The 24,944-nt window shown below is 27.5% G+C and overlaps 1 protein-coding gene across 1 annotated transcript; it reads right to left on the bottom strand.

The window, feature by feature from the left end:
* Window positions 1-13,595: 13,595 nt before the first annotated feature.
* LOC145843142 (uncharacterized) lies at window positions 13,596-24,929 on the bottom strand. Its single transcript, XM_082950603.1, has 8 exons — window positions 24,890-24,929; window positions 23,184-23,278; window positions 22,673-23,066; window positions 21,615-21,779; window positions 21,243-21,410; window positions 19,535-19,634; window positions 18,890-19,004; window positions 13,596-13,655 (listed from the first exon to the last, which is right to left on the bottom strand). The coding sequence occupies exons 1-8, from the start codon at window positions 24,927-24,929 to the stop codon at window positions 13,596-13,598; spliced, it is 1,137 nt and encodes a 378-aa protein (XP_082806729.1).
* Between the last annotated feature and the right edge of the window lie 15 nt (window positions 24,930-24,944).

The following is a 24,944-nucleotide window of genomic DNA, read 5'->3' on the forward strand; positions in this document are numbered from 1 at the left end:
TGCTTCTAACAATTTATTTATCTGCCAGTTCAAGATTGCATGAACCCTTGAGTTTCAACTATTAAAATCCACTTTTAAAAAGTGCAACACGAGCGTATTTCAAAAACTTTTGTTTCAAAGTTAATACTAAAACCTTTAAATAAGCTGAATTGAAACTTGAAATCAAATGTTTAAACTTCAATTTTAGTTTGTTTTCAGAAACACAGTACAAACAATATTTATCAACATACCACTGTTTTGAAGTCATGTTTCTCACTAATTAAAGGGAAATCCCCATTTTTCGGTCCGCGGAACCTAGGTTGGGAATTCCAAGCTGCCTTAAAATCTTCTTTGTCATCTGGGTTTCTCTTCTTCAACTTCAAAACTTTTCGGCGTCGCATGAACCCAATGAATTAACTTTTGTATGTTCCAAGTCGCCCACATGAAAGTTAATACGGCTATGTTAACAAAACCTAAAATAAAACTGTAAAAAAGTCTAAAACTAACTGTAAAGAATAAAATAGTAAGTGAATAACAAACTAAGTTACTTACTTGTAAAATTTTCTGGTATAAATTGTAACAACAGTTGTCCTCTCTGTATGTTATGATTAGTTATTGGTCATAATTTGTAATGTTGATAGCTAATTAGTTGAGTTCATGAACACTTTTTGTATACCTTTTTGTTGAAAAATTATAATTTAAATCAAACTTTATATCATAACATATTTAACCCCAACCTTTGTATTGCCGTAATCGTGATGAATGTTTTCAACTTTTGCTTTGAACCTCTTTTTTTATAATCTTAATTTTTTAATGTTAACCTGTGGTATACTTTTTTCAGAAAATTTTGTTTTAAATTAAAGTAGAGTATATGTTATTTAGAAAAACACATGTTACTTTCAGCTAAACTTTCAGCAAAGTAAATAACTTATTAAATTAATTTACAGAACTTTAAAATATTAAATATAAAGTTTGTTAAAACTTGATGGATTTTTTTTTTCAAATTTAAAAAAGCTTAGAAAAAGCATGATTAGAACAACAAAATACTGATGATAGAACTAAAAAACACAATGATTCAATTTTTACACTAGACAAGTAAAAAACAAGTAAGATTGTGTTTAAAAAAATTTCGTACATTAAATTCATGCTCAATGCTTAGTGTAAAGTACAAACTAATAAAAAAGTTAGAATGTCTATGGGCAGCTGAAAGTTTATAAACTGGAAGCTTCACACGGAATCGAATTCCTTGTCCACGTCATACCTGACGTGCTGAAAGGGATGGTTGCTGAGCTGACGGGTCCACACGTCAGAGATCCGGACGATCTCCTTTAACTTCGCTTCCGTGTTCGGAAGGTTCTCGCGAGGCAATTCTAAAGACTCATACTCCGTCTTTTCCACGACTGGCCTCTTGATATTGATCGGCTGCGAGACCTGTCGGGGCTCTCTCGCAACAATCCTCTGAGAAGCGGCTCCCGAGACAAGATTTGAGCTGACACTGTTGTCAGAGCGGTCTTCGCCTGTCCCGTTTACCATCATGACGTCAATCGTGTCATCAAAGACATCTCCAACGTCATCTTTCTTCTTCTTACCAAAAAATTTCATCAGAGTTTTTATTACGCTGCTCGATGATGTTGCGGACATTTCAGATGTTTTTGATTTTTTAAATTTAAAAATCTGTGAGTTTATTGAAAACTTTAATTTATTTGCTTAGCTTTTCAATTATTTTGACTGTAGTTAAAAAAAAAATAAAACTAAGATTTAAAAATTAAATTTTGTTAGGTTTTATAATTGATGTGATGTACAGTTGAAAATGGGTTCTGAAAAGTTGTACAGGTTTTTTGTACACTTATGGTAAGTTGTTTTTGTTATGATAAAAAATAAATCAATACTTGTAAGTAAATAAGTCAACTTTTGCTTGTAATTACGTTAGTTAAAAGAATGGAAGCTCTAGTTAGGTTGTAATTAGTTTAAATTGTACGTGGCATAAAGTAATTTGTGAATACTTAATTATAGAGGTTTAGATATTCAAGGAAGTTGAGTAATATATAATTAAGGCGTGGTTTTTGTTTATAAAAACCACATTGCTCTTTAAATGAAGAAGATTTTGCCCCAAGCAGAATATACTGAGTTTGCTGGTAAGAGTAAAAATACATTTCATTACCCATTTTTTTAATTTTATCCAAAATCACATAGTATTTTACAGCCACTAATTTTAAATTTAGCAATAAAATGCAGCCTTTGTAAAATGTTCCTCAAACTTGCTGTTAAGTGTTAAAAAAAAAACAATAAAAAAAAAAGAAACTGCGTACTTTAAGGTTGTGTTCTGCCTGCTGGTCTACCACATGTGCTCAATGATTCACTATTTTTTTTATTTTTTTAGCAGATTTTCATCCTAAGAAGCTACTTTATTGTCTGCTTCTTACAACAACTTATCTATTTAATCCTGATCACATAATAGTTTGATGTGAGACATGGAGGCATTGAAGTCAAAAAAGACTCTCTAAGTTGAATGTTGCTTACTGAAAACTAATAGCTTACAAATAGACAAAAAACAAAGAAAGAAAAAAGTTGACGGCAATGAAATAGCTAAGCAAGTGGGTAATGCTTATAAATCTTATTTTTAAGTTTACTTTTAACCCTAAAACAGGAAAATAATGAAAACAACAAAGTTTTACTCAGTTACAAATGTACAGTAACGGCCACACCCATTATACAGTTTATTGGGCGACATAAAAGCGCTCAAAATATTTGGTCATAAGATTTTGTGGACAAAAATTTTTCGGGTGTCGATTAAAAGTTTGCTACTGAGTGTTTTCTGTGGAAATTTCTTCGTTATCTACTACATTTATGTATCAAACAAACTAACACATTGAAACTAAATAAAAAGCCTAGTCTGTTAAAGTATGAACAAACTAAAGTTTTATACTTTTTGTAATTACTATTAATAGCCAAGTTACTGTTTTCAATTTTGGTTTCAAAGTTAACTGTCTCTGTAATAAAACTGTCTTACAAACTTTTAATGGTTTATGTTTTCAAAATCTGTAGTTTGTTTTATAACCATCTTATAACTGAAACAAGAAGTGTTTTTTAGTTTTTCAACAAAATAAGGTTGTTTGTTGATCTTTTGTGTGCGCTACTTAGCTCTTAACATCATTTTTTTATAAAATGTAGCTACTTTAACTTTTCTACAAGTTTTGATGTTTACACAAAACTTATTTAAATTGATATTATGATAAAATATAATAAGTTTTTTTTAGTTATACCAGCCTGCTACAAGGAAGTAACATATCTTAACCAATGTCAGTAAATATGAAGTAAATGATTTTAAGATGATATATGTATATATAATAATATACAATATAATGTGCTTTGTAATTTAGGTATACATTTTTAACTATTTATAACATATATTCTTACTTAAAAGACTAAGAGTAGAGGTTTTCTTTTTAAAAGTGTTATTGGCGCTGTACCATATACAACTATCTTAACATAAAACTAACTCAATAAGTACAAAAAACTATAACATCAGCTACATTACTAAAAACTGTCCTTTTCAACAACAAAAAACTAACACATCTTAATAGATAATCGAAAAAATCTCAATAAACTGTCCTATTATCTGTTTTTTAGCTTTTTTTATTTGCTGTTACCTCTACTACTTTTGCTGCTTTCTGTTGTAAAATCTGCTAGTAGCAGTATTTTGTTTTGAAATATTCTAAAGACACATATATCATATTTCGCACTACTTGTGAATATTTCGATACGATCGAAACAGAGCGACTGAAACAGTATTGAAGTAATTTGAACACCGTTTATGTGTACAAAAAAATATATAAAACAATAAAAAAATCTTGCTTCGATTTCAAAAATAAATGAGATTAAAAGAATGGATAGATTTTATAAATAAAACACAGTGCAAAGATATCGAGAGCAAAAAAAATCGGTAGGATAAAAAAACAAATAAGTTTTTCATTTAAATTTAGTTTGTTTTTATATGTACACGACAAATTAATGCAAAAACTAAAGTTTTTAATTAGTTATAAAATATAAAGATAACTTAGAAGTATACAATTTAAAAAGCTATTACGTTAAAAAAAATAAACTCTTGATTATTTATGTAGGTAATGTTTAGCAGAACAACTAATGTCGTTTTAGATATGTTTAGAAGAGTAAAAAAGTTTACAAAAATCTAACTACCTGAATCGCATGAGTTCCAGAAAAATAAAAAAAGCGGTTTGAATTAAATATTAACATTTTTTAACCTAAAGTTTATCATGTCAAAGTTATTTTAAATTGATTGTTTTATAAAAGCTATAATACTATTGCTTATGACTTTATTTAAGGTCAACAAAATAATCACTCCATTGCTAAAAAACTAATTAATTAATTTTATAAGTCAGCTGTAATATTTCTTAAATTTATCTTGTTGTTTTTGATCTTGTACAGTTGATAAACAGTTTTTAATAAAAGCAACTGGCGATATAAAAATTGCCTTTTTATGTTTGAATGCTCTTAATGTTGCAGCCTAAATAAATAAACCAGTATTATATTAATTTTAATTTTCTTATCAAAGTTGTACAAAAATATTATTAATGTGGCGCTCTGATGTGTGTAAATCTTATTTTAATTTTACTTACTTCGTTCTACTGGCGACGCGTGGTGTTTTTGTTAGGGAGGTGCGGAAAATAATCCCAAAGCTTAATATTTTTATTTTGAAAACATTTGAGATCTTATTATATTAAAACTACATAAATTACTAAGTGTAACAAAAAATCGTTTGCTAAATAACCAAAATAGCTATAAAAGAATATTGAATGCTAAAATCTACATTGTATTGATATATGCAACTGATTTTTATCAAATAAAAAATATTTTGGTCCTGCTTATGTTGCCCCTGCACGAGTTGCCTCTGCTCGAGTTGTCCCTGCTCGAGTTGCTTCTGCTCGAGCTCAACTTTTCGTTACCTGTCTTACTGTTCTCAAGTTGTTGTTAATTTTCAACAACGCACGATCATGATTTCAATTCACATGGTGCTGAAAGCTCATGCAGCTCAAGCCTTAAGCAATTCAACTATTTTTTGTATTAGAAATTTTGATAAGTTTAAAATGCAGCTAACACAGATTGAGCTTGCAGCACCAATATTACAAAAAATTTGAATATCAAGTATAAAAAAAAAAAGAACAAATTTAGCAGGAAAATTAAAGTCGGTCTTGTATACATTTGGCTGTATTTTTGTACAAGTCGCTATTTAAATTTTAACAAATAATTAACAACGGAATACTGTTGATTAAGATTATATACAGGTTGAAAAAGAAGTCTTATAACATAATATGAAATGATTTTTAATGCAACTCGTGATGTGTAAAAATAATTGAGTAACATGAAAGAATTATTTAAAGTATGTGTGCAATTGCTACTTAAATTTTTTTATAGTTGAGTTTGGCGTTATAATTCCAGTTGGATAAAAAATACTTTCAGCGTCAGAAACTAGCACTGACATTTGCTTCTTAGTCAAACAGGCCTGATTATAAAAACTTGTATCTGTACTTACAACTCAGAAAAAAACGCAAAGCTTGAGTTGGACCTCTATCCAACGAAGAGGCGAAAATATAGAAAAAGCAAATTAAAATGTTTTCGATGCTGTGGTTTCTTACAATTTTGTTTAATTAGTTTATGTGTGCGTTTTAAAATTTTATTATTATTTAAAAAAAAAATTCATAACTTTTAATAAAATATTTGTAAACAAAACTAAATTTTGTTTAGCTAAGAAATATCTAGCTAATTAAATTATAACTATTAAAATATGGGCATTTTAATATTTATAGTTTAATTAGCTAGATATTTTTTTAACACCTGATGTTTTTTATGAGAAATGTGGTAGTATGCAGTTAGTTTTTTATTTTCTTTTGAAATAGAATCCTACGATTTATTTCAATTTATTCTAAAGCACAAATAAACACAGAATTAAAAATAGACTAAAATAAAACCATTTAGTGTGTATTGCTATAGAGTTTTCACTACTATTTTTTTTACAATTTTAGTTATATTAGTTTTAAAAAATACTGTAATATGATTTATAAATCTAGTTGAGAAAAAACTAAAAGCTGATTAAGTTTTTTTATTTAGTAAACGCTAAAGTAAGACTTTTTTTGTAAGTCTTATAAAATATTACTTATTTTTAGTATTTGTTTAAATTTGTAAAATTAATTGATTTGATTAAGTTCGGTCATACATAGAAATTAGATTAAAATACAAAAAAAAAGTTCACGAATATTATAAACTCACACTTATTGTCAAAAGTAAATAAATTCAATTGAAAATAAAATCTTAATTAAAATAGTAATGCGTATTTTGTTTGTATTTGTTTATTAAAAAATATTAATACTTCAAAGCACTTTGTTACAAGTATTAGTCATAAATATACAAAAATAAAACAAGGTTATACTTTGACTCGGTTTCATGAACATGTAATTTTCGAATAGTTGCAATTAGTTACAAGTATAGAAAACTAATTTATCAATTATTTATGAATAAGTTTGTAATATATTTTGTTGATTAAACATTGCATTAGTACATTTATAACAATGTTACAATGTTATTAAATATTTTAATAAACACTCTAAAACATAACCTTATCAGAAAATACCTTTGGCTCATTTGAAACAAGCATGTGTCAACTACTTTCCGCCAATAATACCAAACTAATTTACGCTTTTTTCGTTTATGGTTAAAATGCAAACTTATTAAGACGCAAATAATCAATAAACCTTAGCAAAATCGTAAAAATTTCTTCAAACTATGTTATTTTTAACGCTACAACTGATTGTGTTTACAAATTCACCGGCACCAGTAATCTCACAGTCATGTAGAGTTTGAATTTAACCAATGAGGCTTCAACCCGGCGTTTCTACTTGTGCTGCTGAACATTGTGGCTTTGGCCTATTTCTCCAAGTAATACGTCATCAACAAGTGAAAATCTGATCGAGTGCGTCGGTTTATGGTTAGTTGTGTTCTTTTGAGAAAATATTTTGTTTTGTTTTCAAATACTGATTAGATTAACTAAATCAATAGTTTCAAGTAGTTTTATAGCTTAAAAACATCCTCCGTTGTTAACAAACAATTTAAAGTTATTAAAGTTTCTAGGAGAAGTTTTTTTTTGCATACAGACAAAATTACTAAAATTTAAAAACTGAGTTAAAAAGCGTTAGTAACAAATATAGTTAAAAACTCACAGTTAAATAAAGTTAAATATCATTTTAGGTTGGTTCATTTTTTAATATAAGCCCTTTTGCTTCAATAAAGAATTCAAGTTTTATAAAAACAGAAACAAACTTATTACATTTTGGTGATTAATAGAGTTGATTTAATTTTTTGTAAAAAGCTCTGTTTTAAACAACTGTTTAGTTCATATCATTATTAGGTTAATAGAAAAAAGTTCAGAAAACGATGCCAGTTATTAATAACAATAAACGGTGTCAAACTTACATTAGCTAAAAATTTTTTTACAATATTTTTTGCACGTAAAAAAACGAAGGACATACCAACAAAAGTTTCTCTTGATGATACGATCTCAATTTAGAATGGTTAAAAAAAAGTTAGTTTTAAAATATAAAGTAACTTTTGTTTACAATTAAGAAATTAAAAACATCTATTTCATGTAATTTCATATATTTTATAATTTTGTTTTGTTTGTTTAACTTAAGAGTACGTTATTTAGTAAGCTGACCAAACCATGAACTAAGATTCTACCTTCTAATAAATTTCAATTACGAAAAATTTCTATCACTAGATAAAGTTAATTTTTATTTGTCATTTAACAAAATAAAATTTTGGCTGCCTAAAATCAACTTGAGTTCGCTAGTTTTAAAATTTTATAAAATTGAAAATTAAAACTATAATTAAAATAACTTTTGTTTATACTTAAGTTAATAAAGCTTTCGATAAAAAAAATAGTTTAAATAGTAAAACGTTAATCTAAAACAACAATTTGTTAATTATCCTTCTTGGTTAATTTAAGAATATAAATGTAAAAAACAATTACCATACATTATTGAAAAAAAAAAGTTAATTAAAACTGTATTTAATTTTTTTAAATATATTTAAGTTCAAAAGTCTATTACACGATATTGGTATAAGTTTAAACAGCTATGATTCAGATTTTAAAATCTTTTATCGAAACTGTGAAAAAAGTTCTCAAGTTTAATTTATGGTTTCGTTTTTTAATTACACTTTTTAAAATCCATTGCCTCGAAAATTACAGAAAAAGCAATTTTAATATATTTTACCTAGATAATTTAATTAAAACCGGTGCCAAAGTAAAACGTTCACTTAATAAGCTTTTACAAACGACTTGTTTGTACTTTTGCCAAAACCATCATAAAACTTGACTTTCAACTTACGTAGAAGAGTTATTAAGAAAAAAAAAGTTTTCTACTGTGCAGTTTTTCAATGTCTTTTGTTTTAGTTTGTACATGTACGTGCGTATGAAAGCATTATAAAAGTTTAGTGAACAGGGTATTTTTTACGTAACACTAGAAATAAAAATAAGTTGTAAAGTAAACAAAAGCGTAAGTTGTATTACGCTTTCGTTTAAGTTTTGTTATAATGACCTTTCAGCAGCACTTGATTAAAGTGAAAAAATATTTTATAACCTCAGCTCAGAGTTTTGATAAATGCACAAAAGTTTCTTAAAACTTTGAATACACCAATACTGATCTTTTTAATCAAATGATAAGATTTTAAATTACAAATGTTGGAGCTAACTACTGTTGTACGTAAAGCATTTTAGTTTGAAAAACTGTTAAAAGTTGTACTTTTTGTATTAATAAGAATTTTTAAATGAATATTTAATAATACTTTAGTAGAAATTTGAAAATAAATTCTTTATATAAAAAGTTTAGTATTTATTTTTTCTTTTTATTAAAGCAAAAAGTTTTTAAGTTTGATCTACAAAAAGAAAAAAAAAGTGTTCTTTATCTCTATGTTTAAGACTATAACCAACTGTTTTCTTAAGTATATTTACTCCAAACTAATCAGTTTTTTGAAAACATGAAGCTACTCTTTCTTGCTTTTATGTTGTTGTTCCAATTAACTCTCGGGTACGGGAATTACCCGGAAGATGAGCAGTGCAAGTAGAGACTCGTTTGTAAAATTTTAAAAACGAATTGCTGCAATCAATTGCGTGAAATTTTCAATTTTATATAAATGATGTTATATAAGTATACGCTTGAGTGCTCAATTGGCAGCATTAGCTCAGACAACTAACATTAATCAGGTGAGAGTCGTGGACTGCTCGCATCTCGAAGGCCGAACCTCGAATCGAATGATCCCTGGAAAGCAGGGCCCCCGTGGCCACAAGGGGGAGCAGGGACCAAAAGGAGTGCCGGGATAACGGGGATTGGACGGGCCGCGCGGTTTGCCCGGTGACACTGGTCGTCAGGGCGTGGCAGGCCCTCCTGGAGAAAGGTGCGACATTACAGAAGTAGAAGTCACAGAACAGAAGTAGAAAGTCACGTGACGGAAGTTAAAAGTCACGTGACTGAAGTAGAAAGTCACGTGACGAAAGTGGAAGAGAATTTTACTTTGACTGTTGAGAAGAGCGATCAACGGTTTAGGAGGATGGAAAGATTGTTGGAGGAACTGAAGGAGGAAAATGCGGAGAAGTTGAAAGAGTTGTCAGGTAAAATTTTGATGTTTTAAAAAAATATATTGTTTAGGGATTTTATTAGATTCTGTTTTTCGCTTGGTTATTGAAAATAACTTTTAAAGTTCACTTGTACTACTTTTTAGCATTTGGATTAACTTAAAATTAGTTACTAGAAACCGCTCTTCTGATTAAAATAATATATATGATAATTACCACAGATGTTTTTGTATTAAAACTTTATTCCGAAAAAAACATCTGTGGTGTATATTCCGATAAGCTTAGCTTATCAGGATCTCTAGGATTTTACGCCTTTTAACGTTACATCTTATACAGTAATTAAATAGTTTAACTTTGTGGAATTCAAAGTTTTGGCATTTAAAATGTCTCAGTCTTACATATAATTATTTTAGAACATTTTTCGGTTTTAAAATTTTACATGAATTAAGTTTACATAACAAGTACATTTTTTGTCAATATGTTAAGATCTAGATTTTAAGAGAAATCTGTTTAATATAAACTACTTATCTTTTAGTGACCTTTAAAGAACAATAAACACTGTTATTAGTATAAGCTAAAAAACTAGCTGTTTATTATTAAAAAAAAAGTTTTTCAGAGACAAGCTGAAACAAAAAGTTTTTATAACATAATAGAATAATATTAATGTCTAAAACTTTATATGATTTCAAAAATGATTAATTATTTATCGTTTACCATTTTGCTGAAGCACATTAAGTTTTGTTATTTTTCGTCAAAAACTAAAACAGAACTTCTAACTAATATTTTTATGTTTTTTTTTGGTTTTATTTAGCAATTTAGCTTTCATTTCAGCTAGGTATCAAATTTCGCTTAAATAAAGAAGATTATAAAATTAAAAAAAAATCTAAATTTTTGGTGGTTTTGAACTTTTAAGTATGCAAAAGCAACGCACTAGCATAGTTTTAAATAGAACTATTTTACGCTTAACATACTTTTACTTATTGACATTAGGCTGTCCGGTCGAGCCGGTGAAGAACGGGTCGGTTTCGGTGGAGGGCTGAGTTGCCAAGTTCTTATGCGACGAAGGTTTCACCACTGATGACGTCAGCAGCAAGTTGTGCCTGAACTGGTTTCTCGTTCCGAACCTCGTCGAATCGCCTTTTAACTGCTACGCAGGTACTGATAAAAGTTTGATTTAAATTTAGACGAAACTTTCAGGTGTGTTAAGGTAGCACAGTAAATACACGTTCTTAAAATGATCTAATAAAGAAAAGCAAGGTAACTGCTGATAGTTTATTTAAAACATAAAAAAATGCAGCTCGAATAACTTGGAAATCTATATTTTCTGTTCTATTTAAACTTTTCAGAATGCAGAAACAACTTGTCAGCTAAGTTTTCGTCTGCAAACAACGTTTCTGAAGTTTTAACTCACAACCAAGTGGTAAGGTTCACATGCGATCATGACGCAAACACCTATTATGACGTCACATGCACCAACAGAGCGTTTGACACGAGCAAAGTTGACTGCGAACCACGTTGGTAGTTGAAAGATATTAAACTTTCAATGTTTTTAATTTTTTTTTATTATAATAAAAGCGTTGTTCACTAAAAGGTACCTAGATAAACAGAAACGATTCTTTTAATTAAACTGAATGTGGTTTTTTCTTTTTAGTACTGACTATTTTATTGTTATGGTTCTGAGTGATTAATCAAAAAGTTTTTAAGATGTCAAACTTTTAAGTGATAAGTAAAATAAAAATAGTTCAATAACTTTTTTATTCTTGTTTAACTGATTTAACTAGAGTTGCAGAAATTTATCAACTGATATTTATTGATGCGTTTTAGTAAAAATATTTAAACAAATTAGTTTTTGTTTAAACAATTTAAAAAACAAATTGAAAAGATTTAAACTAGTTTTTTATTAATTTTTTTTTTATTGTTTCTTACGTTTACCACATGTAAAACAAGTAAACGTAAATTTTCAGTAAAAAACATAAAACTTTAAGATTTTAATAGAAAATTAATAGAATAATAACTAGCTAAGTTTATCTTAGACTTTATTGTAAAAAAATTGATACTACTAAAAACATAGGTTATGAATTTTTTTTACTTCGAGTCGAACAGACTGGTGGAATGCTAGAAATTTGTGCAAACAGTCAGGCGGGGATTTGATTCACAAGACTTTAGAGAGACATGTTGGAAAGTTCCGTATTTCATACGACCAGTGAGCTTAACATGTGTTAAAATAAATATCAACTGGAAAAAGTATACTAGATATGAACTTAAAATTAATCTCAATAAAAACACATTTTTATGGCATACTGAATAAATAAAAAAATTGGTGTGTTTCAAAGATAAGAATCTTTTAAGTAGTATAACGGCTGGTTCTAAAACTAACTTTTAAGTCTTCCACAACTACGTAAACATTTGTAAATAATTGTAAAAAAATAACTTATAAATAAACTGCAAACTTATATTTTTACAAAAAAACCTATTCACTTTGATTGTTCTAATTAACTGATGCACACATTAATTTAAAACTTTTCTTACTTAAGAAAGTATAAAGAATATCTTTCATAAAAAACTCTGGGAAAAACAAAAAACTTTAACAATTTTTAAGCACTTTTCAGTAACTTTATACAAACAGAATCGACTATAAATTTCTTAGCTCAGCAAAGATTTAGACTACAACGAAATAAACTTTCACAGAGAAACCAAAACAGTTTCTAATCAAGATGTATGGGTCGGTATAAGCTGAAATGACTACTACTTTAAGCTCTTAGACGGTAGAAAAATGACTGGAGTCGATCTTTTGTACGGCTGGGCTCGAGATCAGCCCCAAAGAGGTAGAGATGTAGTTGTTTGGGATGAGAGGCGGTCGATATTTTCATGATTTTTATGGAAGCGAGAACAAATACGGAGTGTGTGAACGAATTGTTTGAGTTGGAAAACATATGAAAAAGTTTTAACTTGTTTCATAGATTTTTTTGAAAACTTTTGGTAACTGTAATTTTATACGTTTTAAAAACAAACAGTTCTCTGCTTTCCCTGATTTTCGTAAAAATTAGATAAACTTTTTTTAGTGTTGGATTTTTATTTATTAAATTACTCAGTAGTTCAAAATATGAATAATTAGAGTTAACTAATTAATAAACAAGCTACGTCATACTAATGTTAATTTGTATTGTTTTGTTATATTAAAACTACATTTGTAGCACAAAAGGCTGTATATAGAAGTTTGTCAGTTTTTTGTTACCAATTTTCGTTAACATGACAATATTAATTTTATTCGAAAAAAATAAAAACTAAAATTTAGTCTGTATTTTAATTTGCAAATAAAACATAGTTTCGTATTTTTGAAATTTTAAACCACTGTCTGTTTCTCCTAACTCTGGGAAAATTATAAGCTGAAAGCTTCAAACTTATAAGAAGCGTTTTTTGAACATAAAAAAAAAAACATATTTCGGAGCAAACTTTCTAAAAAATAAAAGCTTAGTCACCAAAAAATTAATAAAATGTCTGATTTGGTTTTTGTTAATAATAAAACAATTATCTAGCAAGTATTCTAATTTTTATAAATCATGGATTTGAAGGGTGTAAAAACATATTTAAAAAGTTTTAGAAAGACATTTTTAATAAATTAGTCTTTTTCATTTTTTTAACTTTATCCAATGAAATCTATCTTTTAAAAGTATCCTATAATAGTCTCGAAGTTTGACCTTCTTTTTAAAAATGATTGAATTTTCTCAAAACAATATAAATCAACTGAAAGCTTAGTAATTTAAAAAACAAAAAAAAAACTTTGTTTCTAATTTGAATGTTAATAAATTAAATATACTAGTTCTTATTACAAAAGCTTGTAAATAAAAATGCAAGCAAAAAAAAATATTGTATTGTACAATTAAATAGAGGAAAATCTCGGTTTATAAAAGTTGCATTTAAATTGCAGAAATAAATTAATTTGCACTTTTTATTAGTTTATTAATTCACAATCTCACCACAATTTGCTCTTCTGCTGTAAGATTTGAGAAAACCTCTCACATCCTTGCAGAACCTGTAAAAAAAAACTGTTGTTTTTTTTATAAGTAAAGTTACTGTTTAGGCTTATAATTTAATAGTTATGTAATCGTCTAAATCTGGTAGATATATAAATAAGTATAGCTAGTTATATTTTGAATACTCTTACAACAGAAAGAGCAAATTTGAATTTAGTTACACTTTAATTAAATTAAAACCTCGTATGTTATTTGTTAGTATTAAGAAAAATAAAGTACAAAAGTTGATTAAAAATTGAGTTATAAAAAGCTCTTAGTGTCAAAATGTATGTGATCGATTTTTAAGTAAAGGAAATAAAAAACTTGAAAGCTAGCAAATTTTAAGTAATTCTTACTACTTAATTAAGACAGTATTTATAAATAGATTATACCTAGTATAAATGTTTAGCTTTTACCAATAATTTTTAAATAAATTTTCAATATCTGAACCCATAATCAAGTTTCCCTTTTAAACCAATATATGATTTTTTCTTCTCAACAGTTCATAAAATTTATACCTCATTTTTACGAAAATTGTAATTAAATTTTTCAAATTTTATCATTTTGGTCTTCATACCAAGAATCTATCGGGATTCCATATTCTGATTTATTTTATATCAAATTTTTAATATATTTATTTATTTATTGTTGTTAATAACAAAGCATTAACGTTTCAAAGTTTTAAGTTTTAATGAAAGATAGACAAATAAAAAAAATAATATTTTTAGGCACATCGAGTTAAAAAGTTTTATTTGCATTCCAGAAAAAAAATCAAACACTTTTATTTCAAAAATCACCTGGAGTATGTTGGTACTTACTTGGTTTGTTATCGAGTAGAACAACTCTTGAGAGATCTATGTGAACTTTTGTCAAATCTTTTAAGTAGCCCTTACCAGAAAAGTCAATGTTCTAAAGTTAGAAATTATTTGTATATAGACTCAGTTAGTACTAATCGTTTGTTTGGGTAGTTTACATTGTATATACCATTTGCATCTGTTTTAAATGTTCTATAAAAAATATTACTTAAAATTAAAATAATTTTATAAGGTATAAATCAGATTTCGGCAAACTGCGGCCCGCAAAAGAAAAATCTGCGCCCCATGAGCATGTAAGTTTGGCCCGCTGAACAAAAACATTTTTTAAGTTAAATTTTTTTTCGGTTATTTAATGTAATTTAATTAATTTAGTTTTTCGTCCCTGAATAAATTTTGAAACCATTAAAAGCTTTACTGCTTAGGCTAAAAACTTTTAAAAAGCCAGACTAGCTTTCTAGAATGTTTTTTTATATGTTTAGACAATAACTATCATTTTACATTAGAAACTGGTTGTCTAAAACAAAGTTTTAGAAGTACTTAGAATTTTTTTTTATGTATTACATACTTATTATTCAGAATATTTTTTTTAGTTTTTTAATTAAATTTTCTGTGCACAGTAAATTAAACTTTATGCACACTAATGTACACAGATGGTTATTATATTTAAGTGTGCACAATTTTTTTTTAAATAAAGTAAAAAATGACATAAGGTAAAAAATTTCTTTATTTAGAATTCATCTTTGACTTTTAAAACTAAACTGTCAGTGCACAAAAGTTGGTTTATATACAAGTTAATGTACGTACACTGATGCTCATTATTGAAGACAACTTTTCAAGCAATACCAGGGTTGCCACGCATTTAGGAAACTCAGGATACTTTGAAACTTCTGGAAGTATCAGGATGAATCAGGATATTACAAATATCTAAAGATCTATTGGAGATAGAAAAATGTCTTATTATATTTCAAAAGCTATTACTTTTACAGCTAAATTGTCGAAGTAAGGAAATTCTAAATATTGTTATATAAAAATTTGCTAGTTGTTGCGTTTTTATATATATAAAATGGTAAGTAACAAGTAAACTGATGATGCAATTTATACTTTTTTGATTTTATCTAATTCTTTAAAATATTTTTGATAAAAAAAAAGCAGTATATAGTTAACAATCATCGTGAAGTAAAATTCACAAAGAAATAAAACTAGAAGATCGAGAAAACAAGAACAAAACAATTATGTGGCAATTAAGAGGATAACAATTATAGAAAATACAAAAAGTATTATAAGAAAAGAATGTTGTTATTTATGTTTTTTGTATCCTTGCTTTGCTCTTTTAATACAAAACAGTCTATTTTGAAATATTGGGAGCGAAATTAGATGTAGTAGTTCAAAAGCTACTTATGTCGTGCTGTGTGTTATATCATTATCTCTTGTTTGCAAGCTTAATCGCACTTTAGTCCAATCAAAGTTTGTCAAACTTGCTGCAAAATAATAACATTTGAGCTTAAGCAAGTCACCAAAGCTTTTTAAAGTGTCGATACTTCTAAAATATTTATCATCTCTTGTGTCGTCTCATTCTTTCTTTGATTAAGTTAAAATGGTCAACTTTTTTGCTGTACGGCGAATAATGACACAAATTTCTTTGTTTGATTGAATTAATGAATAAACTTTTGTAAAGATTGTCTCTGAAATGGTGCATTATACTCAGAGTTAATTTAAAATGAGTATCTTTTATAGGCTTGTGGTCATAAACCTTTTAAAATATGTCTTACTATAGGTCAGAAAATTATTACAGAACTATGTTGTAAAATAAAATTCAACGTTGCCAGTATATTAAACATATTTTAGCGACTTCCCTTAAAATAATTTACAGTTGAGCTAAGCGTTGTACGTATAGATAAAAATTTGCTTTACCTTAAAAAATACTACTAACGTTTGCTTTTTAGGATGGGTTAAGAACTAGAAACTGTTACTTACAATTTAAAAAAAAACGAAGCTTAAGTTGAAAATTTGTTCCATGAATAAGAAAAAAAAAAAGAGAAGGCGACTATTTTCAAAACAAAGGTTTTTAAGTTTTTTTTTTGATTAATTTTGTATACTTGTTTAATATTTTTGACTGAGTTTTTTATACAAAAATGGCTCGTTAATAACTCTTAATTTATAATAAGCTATATAAATAGCTTATTATAAAAAGTTATTTTAGTCTAACTGAAAACTGTAATGATTATGAAAATTTACAACAAATCATAAAAGACAAAATTCACTTACTTTTTTAAATCACCATTGTTTTGTACTCAAAAAAGTGCAGTGTACAAATTTACTCAGTTTAAATTTCACACATATATAAATATATATACATAAATAACTCAAATATTTTTTGATATAAACAATTTTTAAACACTAAAAATTATAAAGTTATAAAATAAAGCTAAGTATATTTTATTCTTGCTTGTTTCGTTCTTACACTATTAATTATTCTAGCACTTGTTAATAAAACTTTTTCAAATCTTAAATAATTTACAAATGATGATAAACTAACAGTTTTTTATTTTGTGAATGTTATAAAAATTGAGATTAGATAAAACTATTAGATTGTAAGAGCGGAATAAAAAAGTTCGATAAGTATTATAAACTCAAAGGTATTATTGGTAATAAAAGTAATTAATAGAATAAAATTAAGTTTTTAACATGAAAAAGTACTGATTCTTTGATTGTAGTTCATTATTTTAAAAAACGTTCATATTTCAACCAATTTTGTTGCAAGAGTTAATTGTAAAATACTTTAAACATTTACACTTAGATTTAGATGCTAAGAATATACCTTTTTTTTAAATCATTTCAATTTATTTTAAATACAGAATAATTAAGTTTTCAATTATATACGATAATTTTAAACTTTGTTTATATTTAAACACTGCAATAGTATGTTTATAACAATGTTATGAAAAATTAAAAAGTAGTAGGACAGAAGCTTTTAAGAAAAGCTTGTACTTTTTTTAACTAAAAGGTGTCAACTACATTTCGTTAATAATAAATACCAAACTAGCTTACGATTATTTCGTTTATTTAAAAAAAGCAAATTCAAGTAGACGCAAATACTCTTAAACACTCAGCTTATTTTCGCAAGCTCTGACATGTATCTTTATTTATTACTTTTTAAAACTGTAACTCTTATATATTAAAACATACCGATATCTACAATCTCACAGTCTAATAGATCTTTAATTAAACAATTAAACCCGGCGTTTTAAGAACATTGTGGCTTGAACCTATTTCTCCAAGTAATACGTCATCAACAAGTGAAAACTCGATTGAGTGCGTCGGTTATTTGTGCTCTTTTTTAATATGTTTTGTTTTGTAATTAAATACTAATTAGATTAACTAAACCTGTTGTTTTAAGTAGTTTTTATGGTTTTTTGTTATAAACAAACGATTTAAAGGTATAAACTATCTAGGAAAATTTTTTAACGTACAAACAAAATTAATAAACTTTAAAAACGGATTTAAAAAGCGTCAGTAACAAATAAAGTTTGAAAATCATAGTTACGTAACGTTAAATAACATTTTTAAGTGTTTATGTTTTTTAGTATATGCCGTTTTACTTAAGTAAAGAATTAAAGTTTTATCAAAACAGAAATAAGTTTAGTACATTAAATACAATCAATTAACTTTTCCGCAAAAAGCCCTGTTTTAAACAATTATTTAGTTCATAATAACATTACGGTAATAAAATAAAAGTTTAGAAAAATATGCTAGTTCTTAATAACAATAATCTGTTTCAAACTTACATCAGCAAAAATATTTTTTACAATATTTTTTGTATGTGAAAAATCTAAGAAAATAACAAAAAAAGTTTATCTTGCTGATAAGAGATAAAAGTTTAGTTCTATCTATTTTTCTACTAGCTAATTTTTTATTTATTTTTTGTTCAAAATAAGAACAACAATTTTTAGGGTTGTTTCAATAATCATAAAGTTAAAACTAAAGTTAAGAAAATTATACAAAAGTAATGCATTAATGCATGTCTCACGTTTATGTACTGCCTTTATTATTATTATTATTATTATTATTATTATGAAAAAAAAAACAGTAGTTTTAATGAAAAACAAACAGTGAAAATTAAGTTTAGTATGCACTTTGTTTTTAATTAACATTTTACACAAATGTCTTCTACAAACTAAAAATTAATTTGATTCAGTATTCATAAAAAAAACCGATGTATTAATAAATATAACAAAAATTTGGGTAAATTTTGAAAAAGAGAGACCTTTTAATTGTAGAAAACGTTAAGTTACGTTTTTGACAAGTATTATTACGAAATAACAAAGTACAATTTTAGTGTTAAGTTTTTATTTTTTAACAACGCGTTCGCAAACTCCATAAAAATTTAGCCTTCCACCATAGTCATGCAAATTGCGACCGCTATTTATCCCAACAACTACATCATGACCTCTTTGGGGTTGACCTTCATCCCAATCGTACAAATGATCAACTTCAGCCATATTTCTTCCGTCTAAGAGGTTAAAGTTGTAGCCTTCTCTTGTTATCCCAACCCACCTAAAACCATCAGAAAGTGTTTTGATTTCTCTGTTTTAGTTTATTTCGTTGTAGCCTAAATGTTTACTGTACTGAGAAAGTTATAGTCCGTCCTTTTGTATAAAGTTACCAAAAATTTCGTAAAATTTGTTAAAGTTTTTAGATTTTTTAACAGTTTTTTATGAAAGAAAGCCTTTTAATTTTTAAATAAAAAAGATTTTTAAGTAAACATACACAACAAAGTTTGTTTTAAAAACCTTTCAAATTAGTTAGTTAATTTTTTTTATAAATTTAGAGGTTATTTGAGTACCCAATTTTAGTAAATAGTAAACTATAAAATTTTGCCTAGTTATAAAAGTACTTTAAAAACAATTTAAGAACTAGCAGTTTTTTAATTACAAAACTAAACACACTTCTTATGTTTGAAACACACCAACTTTATTACTTACTCAGTATGGCATACTTTTTCCTCTAAGATTATCTTTAAAAAATATCCAGTATACTTCCAGTTTGTATTTGTTTTATATCAAATTTTAACACATAAAGCTTACTGGGCGTATGAAACACGGAACTTTCCAACGTATTTCTCAAAAGTCTTGTGAATCAAATCCCCGCCTGACTGTTTGCACAAGTTTCTAGCATTCCACCAGTCTGTTCAACTCGAAGTTAGAAAGATTTCGTAACCTATGTTTTTAGTAGTATAAAAGTTTACAAAACGTTCTAAAGTCTTACATTATTGTTTTAAACAAACTTAGTTGGTTTTTTAATTTATTAGTTTTTTAGAAAAAATTTTAAAATGTTATGTTTTCATTAAAGTTATTCGTTTATTATGCCAGTTGTTTTACATATGTTAAATAAATTTTAAAAAATTTGTAACAAAAAACTAGCTAGGTTTTTTAAGTTGTATTTTAAAAAGTGATGTACCGGACCCGAATCCGGACTTTTTATTCAAATTAGGATCCAGCCAGACCCGGATCCGGACTTTTTTTTCAAATTAGGATCCGGCCGGATCCGGATATCAGACAAAAATGGGAATATCCGGCCGGATCCGGACCCGGATAGTAAGTCCGGTACATCACTAATTTTCACATAAAAAGTACATTTGTAATTTCAAAATTTAATTTCTATAAAAGCTAAATAAAAACTATGAATAACTTTAAGTTTAGAATAAGGAAAATTGATAGAAAGATAAAGTACATCACAGAAACAATATCTGGTAGCTAAGATTTAAATCTTTTAAATATGATCAACTTGTAAAAATCAAGAAGGACCCCCCCCCCCTATCGCCTTACCAATCTAAAATCAATTAAAATCAACTTCTTGAACAAAATTAACTAGTAAAATAACAAAATATTGAAAACTGGATCAGCTTAATCTCATTCAAAATCTAAAAAAAAAACTAGCCTGAGTTTTTCAAAAAATCTTAAAACTAGCCTAACAATTCGGTAGTGAAGTTCTAATTTTACATCATAGGTAAAGAGTTGCATTTCTGAAATGCTTACTTCATAGTTTAAATGTAAATTAGTCACGTGTTTAAAATGAGCCAATCACGGTAGGAATTTAATTTTAACTGACGAAAATGACTCTTTTTAATTTACAAAGGGTTTGTTTTTTAAAAATACTTTTCTGTATGTTCTTTTTTACTAACTAGATCCGAATCGGCCGGATCTCTGTTAGGATCCGGCCGGAATCGGATCCGGACTTTTTTTTCAAATTAGGATCCGGCCGGACCCAGATCCGGACTTTTTTTCAAATTAGAATCCGGCCGGAACCGGATCCGGACTTTTTTTTTCAAATTAGGATCCGGCCGGAACCGGATCCGGATATCAGACAAAATGGCAATATCCGGCCGGATCCGGACCCGGTAAGTGAGTCCGGTACATCACTAATTTTAAACTACTTGAAGGGAAACGTTTTTTTTTAGGAATAATTGAACCGCTACACTCAGTTTTTAGTTTATAATTTTCTGCAACTTTACTTAACTTTCTTAAATAAGAGTTTGAAAAATTAGCAAAAAATTTTTTTTATTATAGCTTAAAACTTAGAAAATAAATAAAATTGTCTTTAGGAAACCACTTATAAGCATAAGATCTAAAAATCATTACAAAATTAATACGCAGTAATTACAATTCATTACCTATGTTAACAAAAGCAGAGATAAAATAAATTGTTATTGTTTCTTCGGATACCTTTTTGAAAAACCATTTTATTGATACTAAAAAGATTACCAAAAGTATACAGATTTTTAAAACTACTAACGTGGTTCGCAGTCAACCACGGTAGTGTCGAATGCTCCGTTTGTGCATGTGACGTCATAATAGGTGTTTGCGTCGTGGTCGCATGTGAACCTTACCACTTGGTTGTGAGTTAAAACGTCAGAAGTGTTGTTTGCCGACGAAAACTTTGCTGACAAGTTGTTTCTGCATTCTGGAAAGTTTCAATAACACTGAAAGTCTAGAATTAAAATATATTGTATTAACAAATTATACTTTTTTTTTGGTTTGAAGTTAAATTTTGTATTTACCTCTAATCTTGTTCATTGGATCATTCTATTAACAAAAGTTCATTTTGATACATAAACATACTTAAAAGTTTCGTCCAATTAGATTTAAACCAGACTTTTATCAGTACCTGCATAGCAGTTGAAAGGCGATTCGACGAGGTTCGGAACGAGAAACGAGTTCAGGCACAATCTGCTGCTGACGTCATCAGTGGTGAAACCTTCGTCGCATGCGAACTCTGCAACGCCGCCCTCCACCGAAACCGACCCGTTCTTCACTGGAACGACCGGACAGCCTGTTGGTTTTTTAGTCAAGCATTCGAAGCGTGTAAAAAGAAGCTTCATTTTACTTATCACTTAAAGCTTGCCAGTGCGTTGCTTTTCATTATAAAAATTTTATAAAATGCTAAGATTTTAGTTTTTTTTTACGTTTTTCATAATTTTTTTATTTCTGTGTTTATTTAGAGGTAGCTTTAATACTTCGTTGTAGTTTAAGTAAATTTTGCCAGATGGGTTTGTAATAAAATCAAAGGAAAAGCTTTAAAGGTATTAGTTATGAGTTTCTGTTTTGCTTAGTGACTAAGAAAATTTAAAGCTAAATTTGCTATTGCAAAATGGTAAAGGGTAGATATTTAAATATCTTTTACAATAAAATCAATTAACTACGCTGTTATCATTACTTTTTGTTTCAGTTTAGCATCTAAAACACTGTTTTTGTAAATTAAAAAACATCTAGTTATTTAAGCTTACGCTAACAAAACTATTTAATACACTTTTAAGGGTCACTAATAAATAAGTAATTTACATTGAACAGATTTCTCTTAATTGCTCGATTTTAAAAGTTTGACAAAAAGTAGACTTGTTATAAAGTTTTTAATTATATACACCTTTTAAATTGAAAACTGTTCTAAAAGAATTGTATGTAAAGTTGAGACATTTATAACGACAAAATATTGAATTCAAGAAAGTTAAACTATTTAATTATGATATATTTTTTAATCGGAGAAGTACTTTCTAGTAGTTTATTTTAAGTTAACCAAAATGCTACAAAATTGTATAAGTGAACTTCAAAAAAGTTATTTTCAATAACCAAGCGAAAAAACAAAATCTAATAGTGACCCCTAAACCATACACTTTAGAAAATACGAAAAATCCCTAAACTATTTTTTTTTTAAACTTTAAATTATACTTGATAATTCTTTTAACTTCTGCGCCATCTCAGCATTTTCCTCCATCAACTTCTCCAACAATCTTTCCATTCTCCTAAACCGTTGATCGCTCTTCTCAACAGTCAGGTTCAAGTTTCCTTCCACTTCCGTCACGTGACTTTCCACTTCCGTCACGTGAATTTCTACTTCCGTCACGCGACTTTCCATTTCTGTCATATCGCACTTTTCTCCAGGAGGGCCTGCCACGCCCTGACGACCAGTGTCACCAGGCAACCCGCGCGGCCCCTCCAATCCCCGTTGTCCCGGCACTCCTTGTGGTCCCTGCTCCCCCTTGTGGCCACGGGGTCCCTGCTTTCCGGGGATCATTCGACTCGAGGTTCGGCCTTCGAAATGCGAGCAGTCCACGACTCTCACCTGATTAATGTTATTTGTCTGAGCTAATGCTGCCAATTGAGTAATTAATATAAAATTAAAAACTTCACGAAATTGATTGCAGCAATTCGTTTTTAAAATTTAACAAACAAGTCTCACCTTGCACTGCTCATCTTCCGGGTAATTCCCGTACCCGAGAGCTGATTGGAACAAAATAAAAACGAGGAACCGAAATTTAATGTTTTCGAAAAAACCTGTTGGTAAAAAAAAAATAATGTTATAGCTTTTTTTTTTTGTGCAAGCAAATATTTTTTATGGATAGAAATAATAAAGCACATACTTTAAACAAAATTTATGTGAACTATTTCTATTGATCAAAAAAAGGGAGAAATTCATGTATATTTCTGTTTGTTCAAACATTTTTGTTTAATATGTTGCTTGTTTTTTTAAGTAATATAAACTTTACGTGTAAACTTTTTTTTCCTTGATCAGATATGTTTCGATGCTGGAGATGAGTTAAAAATGGCTTAAGTATTCTAACTTTCAACTTATAAACGATTTGAATCGTTAATTCTTTACTGAATGATAGATTATAACTGACAATTTAAAAGTATTCCTTAAACTTGTAACATAATTATTACTTAGATTATTACCATCATTAATTTTAATTATTTTTAATTAAGAAAGTTAAATAATATTTAAATAAAAAATCAGTTTGATTTTGTGTAAACATGAAAGTAAAAAATTATTTTTTGCAGATTCTTACTTAAAAACTTATTGGTTTATACAATGAATAATTTGAAAACTATAATTTCTGCATAAAGCATTTTGTATTAATTTTAGAAAAGTCATTCGTTTTTAGGTAGTATGCTTTTTTTGATTTTTTTATTAATACAAAAAACACACCTGTTAACAAACTTTATACTAAAGTGATTTACTTACGATAGTTGTCAGTTTTAACATTTGTATTTAAAAATATTACTAAACAAAAAAAAAATCTGAATTAGTGAAAGCAAAGTTTTGATAACTTAGTTTTTCCAACAATAAAAATGCTATGTTCACCTTAATTAAGTACTCCTACACATTCAATGCAACAAACCTTAAACGAAAGTGTTAAAGAACTTAGGCTTTTGTTTAATTTACAACTTATGTTACTTTCTAGTTTTGTATAAAGAAATTTGAAAAAACAATATTCCTGTTTACTAAACTTTTCTTATGCTTCACATAACTTGTACTACCTAAAATAAAAGACGTTGAAAAAATATATTGGAAAAAATTTCTGGTTTTACTACTTGATGAAAGCTCTTACGTAAGTTGAAAGTCAAGTTTTATGATGGTTTTGGCAAAAGTACAAACAAATCGTGTGTAAAAGCTTACTAAGTGAACGTTTTACTTTGGCACTGGTTTTAATTAAATTATCTAGGTAAAATATTGCAAAAAAAAATATACTTTTCAAAACCGTAGATTTTAAAGAGTATGACTTAAATATCTAAAAAATAAAAACAAGATTTCATTAATTCAATTAAAAAAAAATTTTAATACAGATTCAATAAGATATTTTTAAAAATAATTAAAGCTGAGTTAACTTTTATCAGTATCATGTACGAGACTTTTTATTTTAACTATAGTTAAAAATTTATAATTTTAAATTTATAATTAATTTAGTTTTTTCATAACTTTGTATGGTAATTGTTAACATACAAAGTGTTTAACTACCAAACAAGATATTTAACGAGTTCTGTTTTTTTTAGCTTAATGTCTTACTAGTTAAACTAAGGTTTTTCATCGAAAATAATATTAAAATTAGCATTAGAAAAAAAAATTTAATCATAAGTTTAAATACTTTTATTATATTTTAAAACTACGGATTTTAAATTGACTCTTGGCAGTCAAGTCGAATTTCATCTAATGACAAACAAA

The sequence above is a fragment of the Thalia democratica genome, chromosome 8, assembly GCF_965202585.1.
Source record: "Thalia democratica chromosome 8, ktThaDemo2.hap1.1, whole genome shotgun sequence".
NCBI classification, from domain to species: domain Eukaryota; kingdom Metazoa; phylum Chordata; class Thaliacea; order Salpida; family Salpidae; genus Thalia; species Thalia democratica.

What these genes read in the sequence shown, in the direction of transcription:
- LOC145843142 (XM_082950603.1), bottom strand. Translation starts at nt 24,929, where the DNA reads ATGAAATTCGACTTGACTGCCAAGAGTCAATTTAAAATCC. An exon ending in CGTGGTTGACTGCGAACCAC is followed by an intron (nt 19,635 to 21,242) that starts GTTAGTAGTTTT and finishes CGAGTTGAACAG; the next exon opens with ACTGGTGGAATGCTAGAAAC. An exon ending in AACCCCAAAGAGGTCATGAT is followed by an intron (nt 13,656 to 18,889) that starts GTAGTTGTTGGG and finishes TTTTTTTTACAG; the next exon opens with GTTCTGCAAGGATGTGAGAG.